Below are 13,001 nucleotides of genomic sequence, written 5' to 3' on the forward strand. Positions count from 1 at the left end.
TCAACAATACTCTGAAATGTATATTACCCAATTTATAGATTAAAAAAACATAACTGAGGCCTCTGACACGCTGCAGAGACTTTCTGAGATGACACAGTCAGCTGCTGTGGGAACACTAGTCCAGCTTCCTGAGTCAGGGTACCTCCCATCTCTATTAATGTCCTCCTCATTGGTGCTACAATTCATGCTATCTCTTCATACATGTGTTGAAGCACACAGGGTGACAGAAAATGAAGAAATTAACTGTGATTTAAAATGAAGTCACAGGTCACTCTTTCCCCACTCACTTCTGAGGGAAGAGTGGGTGAAAGGTTAGATATCCATTTTTCCTACCATCTCAGTTTTCCCATTATTTGGGGTTGGGTATTCAGACACAATGGCTGAGACCATGATCAAGTACTCATCCCTGCAGGGGGAGAGCCAGGAATTGTGTGAACATGCTCCTGAGAGAAAGACAGAGATGGGGGCGGGGTGTGGGTGTGTGTGGGTGGGGGTGTGTGTGTGTGTGTGTGTGTGTGTGTGTGTGGAGAGAGAGAGAGAGAGAGAATGAATGAATATGAATGCTGTGGAGAGGAGTCAACTCCATGGCCAGTCAGCCCCTACCAGGCCAGTCTAAACAAACCTAATGAAGAAAAACAAGGTAAGCTAGGAACCAAGAGATGAAGATGTCACCTGGGAAGACCAGACTCTAGGTATACCAAGACAGGGCACCAAAGCTGAGGGCTGAACAGAGCACTCAGGGACAAAGGGCTGGGAGAACAAATGTGGGAGGTCAAGCAGGAGGTATGTAGCCAGGAAGTGAGGCAGTGATGAAGTGGGGAAAAAATGTGCCCAACACTGGGTTTGGGATGTGGAATTCCTTTCATAAGCTCCCTCTGCAGCTGGGAATAGGGCCTTGTGGGGCCAGGCACAGGCAGCTGACTCCTCCCACATCTTAGTTCCTCTTCCTGTGTAGCAATAGCCCCGTCAACTTGAGTTTCAGAGCCTGGGCTGAAAATTAACATACCTAGGTTGTAGACTGAGCCCACCACAAACAATCTGTGATTTCAAAATTCATACTCCCCCAGTTTCTTATGATATGAGGGTAATATTATACAAGTCAAAGAAGCACTCTAAATCTACACTCTGATGTTGGTTATAATGTGGCCCAAATGACTTTAGATAAGTTCACATAATTCTGTAGAATAATAATAATTGCTATAATAGTAATCCTTATATAGAACTTACTGTGTTACTATAACTTAATATTTGTGAGATTCTTAAAGTAACCATTACAATAACCTATGGGATAGGTACTAATATTATCCCCATCTTAAGCTAAATCATAGAGATGTTAAGTCACTTGTCCAAGTCATGTGGTCAATTGGTAGACCCGATACAAGCCCTGTAAGTCTGGCTTCGGAACCTGTTGTTCTTAAGCACGATCTGATAGCACCTCTTGCTAAAAGAAAAAGAAACCCATAACCCACATTCTCAGAATCCAGTAACACAAGCTCTGTATAAACATATTTAACTGTGAGTAAAACCCAAATGGAAAACTCTAGATTTGCAAAGCAGATAAAATGGGTGGGGATGGGGGTGAATAATCATTCTACATATGTTAAAAAGCAAAAAAATTAAAACAAACTGTGCAAAAGAACTTGAGATAGAACCCCATTTGATACCAAGCTTTCTAATATGTTTAAATTAAGATCCAATTTATAACAAAGAGTTAATACTTAACCATTTTAGAAGGTCAATAGTCCCTTGATTCTAGGTCTCCCTTTATTACAAATACCAAGGGTCTGTGTGTTAGACATAATCATACCTCTATGTATTCACACAACTTGTAGAGCCCCCTTTCACATTGGTTCTGCAATTGGTACATGACTTGCTTTGGCCATGGGACAGCAAGACACATGATGCCATTAGGGCTTAAAAAGTCCTTGTACCTTGGGATTTGGCTCTTGGAACACTCCTCCTGTGTGGAGAGGCCTGTGCTAGCCTGTTGGAGACATTTAGTTCAGCCAACAACCAGCACCAGTTCCAGACATTTGAACGAGGCCATCTCAGATCATCCAGCCCCAGCTGAGCTTCCAGATAATTGTGACTGGCTGCATGAGTGACCCAAGGTAAGACCAGCAGAACTGTCATCTGAGCCCTGCCCAAATAGCTAAACTATAGTACTGTAAACCAATGAACTGTTTGTTTTTTTAAGCCACTAGCTTTTGGGGTGAATTATTATGCAGCAACGCTCACTGATAGCACCTCAGTCTAAGGCCTTTCAAGCAGTAGGAATAGTAAAGTGGAACTGTGTAATTGTGGGAGAGCCTAGGTATTTTCAGTTAGGTAGGAAAGTCAGCCAAAAAGGTGGGGTGAGAATTATTAGTTTAAGAGGATGACATAAGACATTATAGCCGCTTTTACCTGTTTTTCATTCTGTGACTTCTGGGTCAAGTATGGGGAAATTAAGCCAATGAGCATGATCATACTGATAGTCCAGAGGAGAAAGGAAGCCGTGCTGCATCCTGAGAGAGCCAGCTATGACCTTTGTATCTACTGATAAAGAAGTACCATACAGCAGCACATTGACAGAATGGTCAGCCTAAAAGCTACACATTGCCTGCTGCTGCATTCCCCTCCAAGCCATTGTCATCACTCCCTCAGCATTATTGCTGCAGGTTGGAAAGGTTCAGGCATGGAGCAGGGGAAGGACTCAACCAAAGATAAAGAAAATCTTTCAGCATTATAGAGCCAAGAGGCCTGCTAATCTCTGGTAACAGCAATACTGAGAATAAAATCATCATCCAATCCAACTTATTCTGGTAAAAATTATAAACAGAGGCTCTTAGAAGATGACTTGTCCAAGGCCGCACAGCAAAGCATGGTTAAGCTGACTCATGAACACATATTGAAGAACTCCATTTCTCTACAGTGATATTGGACGGAGGATATGAATATTGTGGTCCAAGGGAGAAACCATAGCATTCAAACTCATTCAATAATCCTTTTATTCTTGACTGATTTGAGAATATTTTCCAACTGGTCACCTAAGAGAGCCAATGGAGCCACAAGAGATACAAACTATAACACTTTCGAAACAATGACTTGGAAAGTTTGTTGACCAAAGGATATGAAAGGGAAAAAATTCATCAACATTTCATTATTATAGAAACTGTATTTACTTATAGGCCTTCTCCTTCTGTTAAAGTGCCATTAATAATAACCATAAGTAGCACGTTTTACATAATAAAGAATATATAAACTTATAACTTGAAGTATGAACAATAAGTTATTTTGAAAATCATTCTTAATTGTTGACATCTGCATATATGTCTATTATATTAAACTTAACAAATGCATCTGGTTTTATACCATAGCCTAGGGGAAAATGTCCTGACCCCTTTTCTATTTCTCGCTTACTATGTGATTGTGAACAACTGATTAAACTACTGCAGGTGCCTGGACTTCAAGTCTAAAGCAATACAGGAGAATGGAGAAAACTTAGGATACATCCACAATTGAGATTGCATTTGGGACCTAGCATTTTGTTAAATGTATGGCTGTGGGTCTATATTTCACCTCTTTCCCCATCTAGGTAAAAGAAATAACTACACACTTCTCACTGCATTTGATTAGAATTAAAAATACAGTGTGGGGCAAAAGTATGTTTGCAGTTGTTCATATGGAAAAATAATACAGTAATAAACTTTGTATTTCATGTACTCACAACTGTAAACCTACTTTTTCCCTGTCCTGTAGTATACTTAAAGTTACTCGCCACAGTGCCTGACCCATAGGAATGCTCAGTAAAGAACAGCTGATGATAATGATTCATTCATTTATCCTACAGCTACTGAACCTCAACTCTGTGCCAGGCATTATTCTAGATGTGGATAGAGGGGTTAACCATACTGAGAAAGCTCCCTGCCTCGCTGAGCTGCCATTGGTGGAGATCCACAACTCTAAAATAAGAAGAACTATATGCCTTATGCTGCAGAAAAGTTCTGATTCCATTCTCAGCCTCACCGTGGAATCCAGAGCAACTAGTCTGAGTCTCATCTCACCAACTTAAGAAGAGGGCATATACTAGACTGGTGTCGTAGGCCTCTCTCATCATCTTCCTATGATAAACATGATGAAAGACAGAGCTAGGCCCTGGTTTCCCACTTATCATCCACCTTAGCCCCTTCCCCTGTCTCCTTCACCAGAACTGTTGCCCAAGCCTGCAACAGAGCCTTCCAGAAACCTCTGCAAAGGCTGTTTGCTCAGCAGCATTACCCTCTACTGCCCACCAGAGGCCGCCCTCCAACACAAGCCCAAGCAAACAGAACCCAGATTTGCCTTCTTGGCAGCAGTGACACTATTTTCTTTCTCTATTTTTATCTATTAAAAAGATTTCTTCACAGCCATAACTTAGATCTCTACACTAAAATGGAGCAACAGGAAGATATAATGGTGCATTTCATTTATGAATGACCTATAATAAATTACTCTGAAGTGTCCCGAGTGCCAGGAGACAGAACGCTTTGTCTGCCCATGGACTGTATTTCACATACTTTAATTTAGCTGACACATAAAACTCATTTGACATTTCGCAGATATTTGTGTGGCGAAGGGGAGGAGAGCTGGTGAGCGGGAGGGGACCACTGCGGGGCTGAGCGGGGCGTGGGGGCAGCAAGCAGGGCCAAGGATATTTGGTTCTTGTTGAGGGTTAAGGTATGGAGCCTGGGTAACCCTGGCAACACGAGGTCGTTCCCGAGCAGATTGTTGTCCAAGATGAGTTCCTCCAGGCTCCTGAACGCGCTCAGTCCTTCCAGTGACCTGCAATGACAAAGGCAACAGGAAAAATGATCCTGCACTAAATCAGGGAGGCCATTATGAGCCGAAATAAATATTTTAACCTTCCCTTTCAGGACTGGGAATAGTTTGGGCTTGGTGCCTGTCAGCAAAGTGAATGACAAGAATTAGTAGCGGGAGCCGGGGCGGGGGCGGCGGGGGAGAAGGGGCCGCTGGCACTCACCGCATCCTTCACGCATTGCCAACATGAAGGATGAGGGTCACTTAGTGAGTAGCCAGGATCCAAAACAAAGGGCTTCAGATACGGCCTGCAGGATAAATTTGTCAATGTCTTGTGCCTTCAGGCACCCAGCCTGGGCTGACCCTAACCTCCATTCCCAAGATAAATAACTCTGTCACAGTTCACCTTCATTCCCTGGACACAAATTTAAGTTGTCATCCATCATTCCTGCCCAGAAATATCATACCCCTCTTACAATAATAAATATAACTTCAAGTATCATTTCTTAGCGGTTCTCCTCTGCACAGTTGTAGGAAACAGCAAGGAAGGCATCCTCTCTCTTCATTCCCTTCCTATGACTTTTTTTCCTCTGCTTTTTTTTTTTTATTATTCACTAATCACTTAATTTGCTTCTGCCCAGTGTCCCCGTGGCTGCCCCCAAAAGGCAAGGCATCTAGGAAGCACATAATCACCCTGGTCTAAGAGGGCTGTTTCTTTTTCTTTCATGATTTCTTTTTCTTTGGAGGGTGAGGGTGGGAGGTGGGGAAAGGGGTGAGGTTGGGGAAATTTCTGTTTCAATGCTCCTGGCTTGAAGTTACTGTTTTAATTTATGGAAAGTGGATTTCTCGCTTTATTTTTGAAGGAAGTGTCGACTGCAGCAATGTAGATGTCAAAGCAGTAAATAAACAGGCATCTGCAAGAATTAAGTGCCCAGCTCAGGGGAAAAAAAAAATATATATATATATATATATATATATATATATATATATATATATAACACACACACACACTAGAAAAGGAGAGATAGCTGTGTTTATGCATTTAGCTGAAAGTTAACTCTTCACGTGGGCTCTGGAGTATTGGGGGTAGAGGAGGTGAGGGGCCACAGTATGCCTGTGCTGGCCCTGGCACTCACAGATGTTAATTAAAGACAGCCACCCGGTGGAGGGACATACACAGAATCACATACTCCCCACTCAGTCACCTGCCAGACCCAAGAGTCGTGCTGAGTTTGCACAGGCTGACAGCTGAGCTCCGACGTCAACCAGAGGGCGGGCTCACGTGGGATCTCCTGGTTAGGCTATAAAATGTGACAAATCAGGGAGGTGTTGTCTACACTATTTATTCACTTACTGATAGCATGTACATGACAGACCCACCTGCCTGCGTGTGCAATGTCCGTGCATCTGGTGTGGGTGTGAACTTTAGCAAAAGAACTTTCTCAAGGCATCTGCATCTTCCTGTGGGACCTCTGCCAAGAAGACTCCAAAACAGAGTCAGTACTTGGGAGATGACATATGCATTGTGAATAAGTGATTAAATCCCCAAACTCCACTGGGCCCAGAGCTCCACCAGCATGTCCCACTTCTGCCTGACCCTCAGGAGGGTCCCACCCAGGGCCCAGCACCCTGACCGTGTGTCTTCCTACAGCCAACACTACCTGCTCTGCAGCAGGGGGGCAAAGCCTAAAACATTTCAGGTTAAGGGCCAGTGGAGTCATTATATCTCATTTCTTCCTCCTCCTTTTTCATCTTCTCCATGTTTCAAGGAGGAAAACATGACTTACACACCTGGACTCAGGAAGGTCTGGAATGTTGCATCAGCTCCACTAGTTACTTGCAGTGTGAATTTTGGAACAATAGCCCATCTGAACAGCCTTGTTCTGAGTTGATTCCAACTCATAGTATCTTATAGAGCATAAGTGAAAGAAGATTGACAGCTTCTATTTGTTCCTTTTTTCTTCTTCCTTTCATTCACTGATTCTCCTGGAAGCCCTGACTTGTGGGGGCAGGGTTGTTCGGGATGCAGAGAGTGAGCAGATGAACATATGCATGAAAGTGAGCAGCAAGTCTGCCTTCTGCAGGGAGACTTCGACTTTTTCCAAACTCCCTTCCTCCACAGGGTTAATGAGTGAGGATCCCAAAGTGCTTTGCAGAACTAGGCTCTGCTTACCACAAGGGGAGTTGAGGCCACCTCCCATCAGGGCACCTTATGGATGGCTAATAAGTCCTTTGTGCACAAACATCAGTTGGGTTCTGGTCAGAGGCAGCATCCAAATACACATTGTTCTCAAGTTATGTTATGCAAATACTCATATCATGAGAATCAGCAAACAGTTGGCAACTGGCAAGCAGAAGAAAGCTCCTTTCCAAGAGTGCTTTGGGGGAGGCATAAAACAAAATGACATAGCATGAAAAGGGACAAAGCCAGGGACACTAGGGGGAGTGCCCACCGAGACCGCCTTTCTCTCCTGGGGCGGGCTGCAGGCAGAGCCCAAGACTAGGCTTGTGGAGTGAGACCTCAGAGGGGAGCTAGGAAGCTCAGCTCAAATCCCCTATCACCTGTCTGGTTTTGAGATTCCTTTTGCCATTTAATGTTATTAGCTGCTCAGTTAAAAGGCAACCATGTTACATGGCAGAGGGACTGCTAATTTTAAATCCCTGTCTTCATGTCATGAGTGTGCTGTGTCCTTGGTGATTTAATTAGCTAGATACAGGAATAAGGGATTGGGGACAGGAGGCGAAGAGATTACTGAAGGGTAAAACCGGAGGGGATGGGATTTTGGGGCTCAGCCAGAATGTGGAGGCCAATAAACCAACACCTGGAAGATGGTTTTATGTTTTACTTGAAAAAAATTTACTTTTGTTGTTGCCATTGTTGTGTTTTCCTGGAAAGAGCAGGGGAAAGAAATTATTCGCACCAATCTTTGAGTTCATACCCCTATATTCAAAATGCCTGCAAATAGATATGCGCTGTTAAATAAAATGACAAGGCAGAGAGGCTTTAAGGAGCCACAAGATCTATGCTGTTTAATGGAACAGCTATGGTAGCTACAAGGAAAAGATGACAGCGCTGTAATTTCTCTGCTGTAACCTTGCACGTGGACAGCAAAATGTACCCCAGCCTGATGAGCCCTGCAGGAAGGGGTGACAGCACTCTGGGGTTACTCACCAGCTTGGTTGGTAGTGCCTGCAGGTATGTGAGGGGCGGGCTGGGAAGGAGAGGCAGGTATGTCTGCCGTGGTTGGGGGCTGGAGGGGAAGGGCAAGGTTTCAGCTGCTCCTTCGGCACAGCCAGCTGGAGAGAGATCCTCCCAGCCTAGTTAAGAGCCGCCAAGGGCAGGCAGGGAGACCAGTGTGCAGTCTGCACTGCTCGCTCTGTGTGGCAGGTGGTTTGCTCTGGAAACCTAATCAGCACCTCGGAAGCACATTGCAGGCTGTGTGCCTCCCGCTGCACCAGCAGGAAAGCTGCCCATTATCTCACCCACAGGTACCATCTCAGTTACTCATGTGCAGGGCTCTGGCTGGACTCCCCCAGGAGCCGCTGCGGCTGCCGGGAGAGTCCCAGTGCCTTTTCCAAAGTCATCTCAAGATGACAAAACATCACAACACATTCAGCTCCAGCGGATTCAAACAGAGAGAACTTTTAAGTTTCCACTGTAATTAACCCTATCCTCGTTAAGATAATTATGATCAAGCTTCCTGTCACAGTTAATATCCCAGCATCATTGCCCGTGGCTCACACTCTGCCCTCATTAGCTTATAAAAACAGTGGCACTAAACAGGCAGCCACCCTTTCCAAGCTAGGCCAGTGGCTGTGAGGGGCCTCGGGCAGGGCATCAGGTCCCGCAAAAGGGCTACCCCTTGAACCCTGATCCCTTTTCATCCTGGTGGGCACACACTCAGCAGTCTTCTTCCTTTTTCCAAAAGTTAGCCACTTGTCAGAATGGGGAAGGAGAAGGCCAGGACCAGAGCCAGAGCAAGGCTGGGGAAATTGGGGCAGAGAAGCTGCTCATATGTAGCTGCTAGTCCTTCTTGGCCCTTACCTGGCAAGAATTCAGGCAGGAAGATCATTAGAGAACACCTCCAGAGCTCCTGATTGAAGACTTTGTCCTGGGGTATAGGCTGTGGTAAGAATTAGATCCCTCTGTCCTCAGCTCCCAAGCCTACACCAGAAAAGATACTTCTGCCTAGCAGGACATGGGCAGGGAATGGGGAGACAGTTAACCACAGATCCTAAGAAAGATACACAGCTGTCTCCAAAGTTGCCCTCAAATCCAGAACCAAAAGTTAGGATATTCTCAAACCAATTCAGAAAATAAGATCTTTACCTATTTCCTCCACTGCATTTATGTAAGTATCCGTATATGTATTTTTAACTGAGAAAATGGTGAGGCCATGGAAATTCTAGAAGACCTAACCCATTTGTCTGCTGTCTACCATACTGGCTAGTCCTGCACACTCACAAGGGTCCTTCTGGATGATTTGTGTCTGCCTGGCTCCCAGCACAAAGGGATCTCAGTGTAACCTCCACAAGACTCAGAAAGTGCCAAATGTACAGTGGGGGCTCAGGACCTCTTTGCCAACTGAGTACTCCTCAGCCACTAACCCTGTTGGTTGCAAGGGAAAAGCCACCAATAGAATCTCCAGGGCAGGACAAAGCAGGCCTGAGGGTGAGTGGCCAGGGGCTGCAAGGGCAATCCTCAATCTGCATTCTTTCAGAGGCCAGAATGCCTCCCTTTCTTTACCCTGTGGCCAGCACCTGTATACCAGTTCTGGTTATTAAACTATTTAAATAGAGGTCCTTACCAGTTGGTAAATAATTGCAGCTCTGAATACCCAGAGTGCCCCTCTCTGTTACCCTGGCCATTCTCTGGTGCCCCCAGACCTTTCCACAATTCAGCAACTAAGCAGTTAATGCCCCCAACGTTACGAGGAGTCCAAGGGCACTTCTCTAGCAGGATATTTCTAATTGGCCAGATCAGTGGTTAAGTAATTTAAACATCACCCTTGAGTAACTTGTGCCCCTCTTAAACCCTCTACCATGCCAAGTACTATGCCTGCCTGGCACAGAGAACTCCTTGGGAAATATTTGCAAATTGACTTATGAGAGGCCATGACCCCAGATACAGGGCAGCGTAGGCAACACGGAACCATATGTTCTGGGATGCAGAAAAAAGAAGAGAATAGGAGAGTTGTGATGTGATTGCCCATGTTCCAGAAAATGGCCCACGCAGTACAGACATTTTCAGAAAGGCTATTCATCTAATACCATGAAAGGTATTATTCTTTCTTTCTGTCATAAAACTCTTTTTATACCCTATTTAAATGCATATGTATATATGGTAGTAATATACGATACGTAATATACTATAGCATATTACCATATAGTGCACTACATGTGCAGTTGGCCCTATGTATTTTCTACGTATTTTTCTGTCATTTAGGTCACAGCCAGGGATACATGTACAAATAATAATATAACAATATCAATAGGGAGTGAAAGTACCTTTTAAAAATAGAAGAATACAGAAACGGCTCTGGGTAAGGTAAGACAGTGTATACTAACATAGTATATACTGACCATGCATCACATGGAATTTGTCAAAGTCACCCCAAAGCCCTATCAGTCCCCTGTCAGGATGGATGATCCCTGAGCTACAGAGAATATAATTCAACACTACCATAAGAAGTCTGAATCCAAGGCCAGTCAAAAATCTAAGGTAGTAACCTAGGTATGTGTTAACTTTAAGTGGCATCAAGTCTGAAGCCATCATGCACCATTCCTAATACTACTAAGAAAACAATTAAATATGCTTCTAAAGAATCAGAGAATGAGGAAGGAGCTGGAAGCCCAGAAATGGGTACTTGTAGTTCCAGGGAATTGAAAGGTAGGTGAGACTCTTCAAACTTTGGATTCATAAGTTTATAAACTTGTCTACACAAAATGGTGGGCAGAGTACACCATTCTCTGAGGAACCGGTACTTGCTTTAGGGCGATGTAAATCATGTGTCTGATCCTTCACCCTTTTCACTTGTGCTTCCAGTAAGCTCAGAACCAAACTGTGACCCAACTGCAGAAAGGTCTCTATTTCTGTTTTTAACTTCATTGTTGAGGCTTATAATTTTTTTATAGCCTTGATATTTTATTTATCTACATATTGGTTTTGTTTTATTAATTCTAATAGTCTAGCTCAAATCCTTTGTAGAATGAGGTAGTACAAATATCAATTTAATACAGCATAGATTCTCAAACAGGCAGTTTCTCTGCATTAAGGACAGTTTTGTGAGACTAGCTATTAATGTGAATAGCTGACTAGGAATAAAGATATAAATTGTATCTGGATTTCAAAATGGCTTGAAAAGACTTCTTATGATATCCTTGTGACAGAAGAGGAAAATGTGAGCTAGAAAATAACTTCAGGTAGGGTCATAACTAGTTAAAACATAACCTGAAAAATATATTTTAAAAAAATCCTTATTTGAGGATATGTTTTTATTGACTTTTTTAGAGAGACAGGAAGGGGGAAGAGAGAGAGAAAAACATTGATGTGAAAGAGAAACAAAGATCGGTTGCCTCCTGTGCATGCCCTGACCATGGACCAAAACTGCAACCCAGGTGTGTGCCTTGACCAGTGACAGAAACCACAAACTTTTTGGTGTACAGGATGGTGCTCCAACCAATTGAGCTACCTGGCCAGGGCATACCTGAAGAATTTAATTAATGGCTCAGCTTGCTCTGAGCAAGGGTTCTGGGGACTTTGGTTTTTGCTAATAACTTGGCAAGGCCATGTTCATCATGTGTATGGAACCCAAGACCCTAGAAAGATAATCAGAAGGATACAGTAGACTCCAAATTATACTGTTGGAATCAACCCATTGTTTCAGCCCAACAAGATGATATTTCACAGCGTCTAATGTAAAGACTTAAACATAGATTTAAAGTTCAACTACCTGAAAGTACCCATTTAAAGAAAAAATTAAAGGGCAAATGAAAAATGGTGAAAATAATTGCAATCTCTCTGATAGTGTAAGTTTTAGTATCCTTAACATGAAAAGAGCTTTCGAAAATCATTAAGGAAAACTAGAAAACCATAAGAAAAATGAGTAAGAGACATGGACAGAAAATAACCAAGGAATGAAAATGGTCAATAGGGGAAATGGGTAAAAATGTCAGCTTCATTGGGAATTGAAAATATTCAGATTAAACAAGATATGTTTCACGTAACTAGAAAATACACTGTTTTCTTAAATCTTAACATAGCCTTGTTAAAAGTTCAAGGTATTAGTATCATATACAAATACAACATTAATGGGGAGTGAAACTGCTATAACCCTTTTGGGTGGTAATTTAATTAAAAGTCTTAAAATGATCACCTTTTTAATCCAGTAATTCTAAGAATTTATGCAGTAAATATCAAAGAAGCGTGCATATTTAAGTATGTTCACTACAGCATTATTTATAGTGAATTGTAAATAAGCCTAAATTCCCAATGATAGTGGAATGATTGAATATCTGTATGATGAAATACCATGCAGCAATCAAAAACAATAGTGTAGCTAGATATTTACTGATCCAGTAAAACTGTCATGCTATCTAAACACCTAAAATTAAGTTATAATACGTATAGTACACACACTAAGATCTCATACAGAAAAATTAAAAGGCATCTGTGTGATCTCCTCCATTCTCCACACAAATTTTAATTTGTGCCATATTTTTCATGTTGATGGTTGAAAGTCATTAAACTAGTCTTTGCTATTTCTAGCTTATAAACTTCTATCATAATACACTATTTTGTACATAGGGACTATATGATAATTCTGCATATACATATACAGATGCCCTTCAGGGTATACATAAACATATGTATCTACATATTTATCTATCAACTGATCCATACATAGATATATCCAAGATATATACATCTAACACATGGGTAATGGGTTTATAGGATTTTTTTTTTTTGCTCTTTTAGTTTCCACAAGTTGCTAGATTTTTTATCATGAATAAGTATTTTATGATAACAGAAAGCTGCAGTAAATATTATTTTTAAGTAAAACAATTTCCCCAAACATGAGATGAATGAGCCTTGAATAAAGAGCAGTGTGTATACAGAGAACTTAGTATGAATCACCAGAATTGGGCTGCTAATCTGATCATCGGCCATTCTACTAGACCCTAAGTAACTCTACCTGGAGCTTTGTTTCTGTTCTTGTTGG

The 13,001-nt window shown here is 42.5% G+C and overlaps 1 protein-coding gene across 1 annotated transcript in view; it reads right to left on the minus strand.

Annotated features, from left to right (window-relative positions):
• Positions 1-13,001, minus strand: part of LRMDA (leucine rich melanocyte differentiation associated) — a 1,077,594-nt gene that overhangs the window by 460,897 nt on the left and 603,696 nt on the right. Inside the window, exon 4 of the mRNA XM_054572518.1 lies at positions 4,677-4,803. Within this exon, the coding sequence (XP_054428493.1) occupies positions 4,677-4,803 (127 nt within the window). The remainder of the gene's footprint in view (positions 1-4,676; positions 4,804-13,001) is intronic.

Source organism: Pteronotus mesoamericanus, unplaced genomic scaffold, assembly GCF_021234165.1.
Source record: "Pteronotus mesoamericanus isolate MK-2021 breed Mesoamerican mustached bat unplaced genomic scaffold, CSHL_Meso_final contig_24, whole genome shotgun sequence".
Lineage (NCBI taxonomy): Eukaryota > Metazoa > Chordata > Mammalia > Chiroptera > Mormoopidae > Pteronotus > Pteronotus mesoamericanus.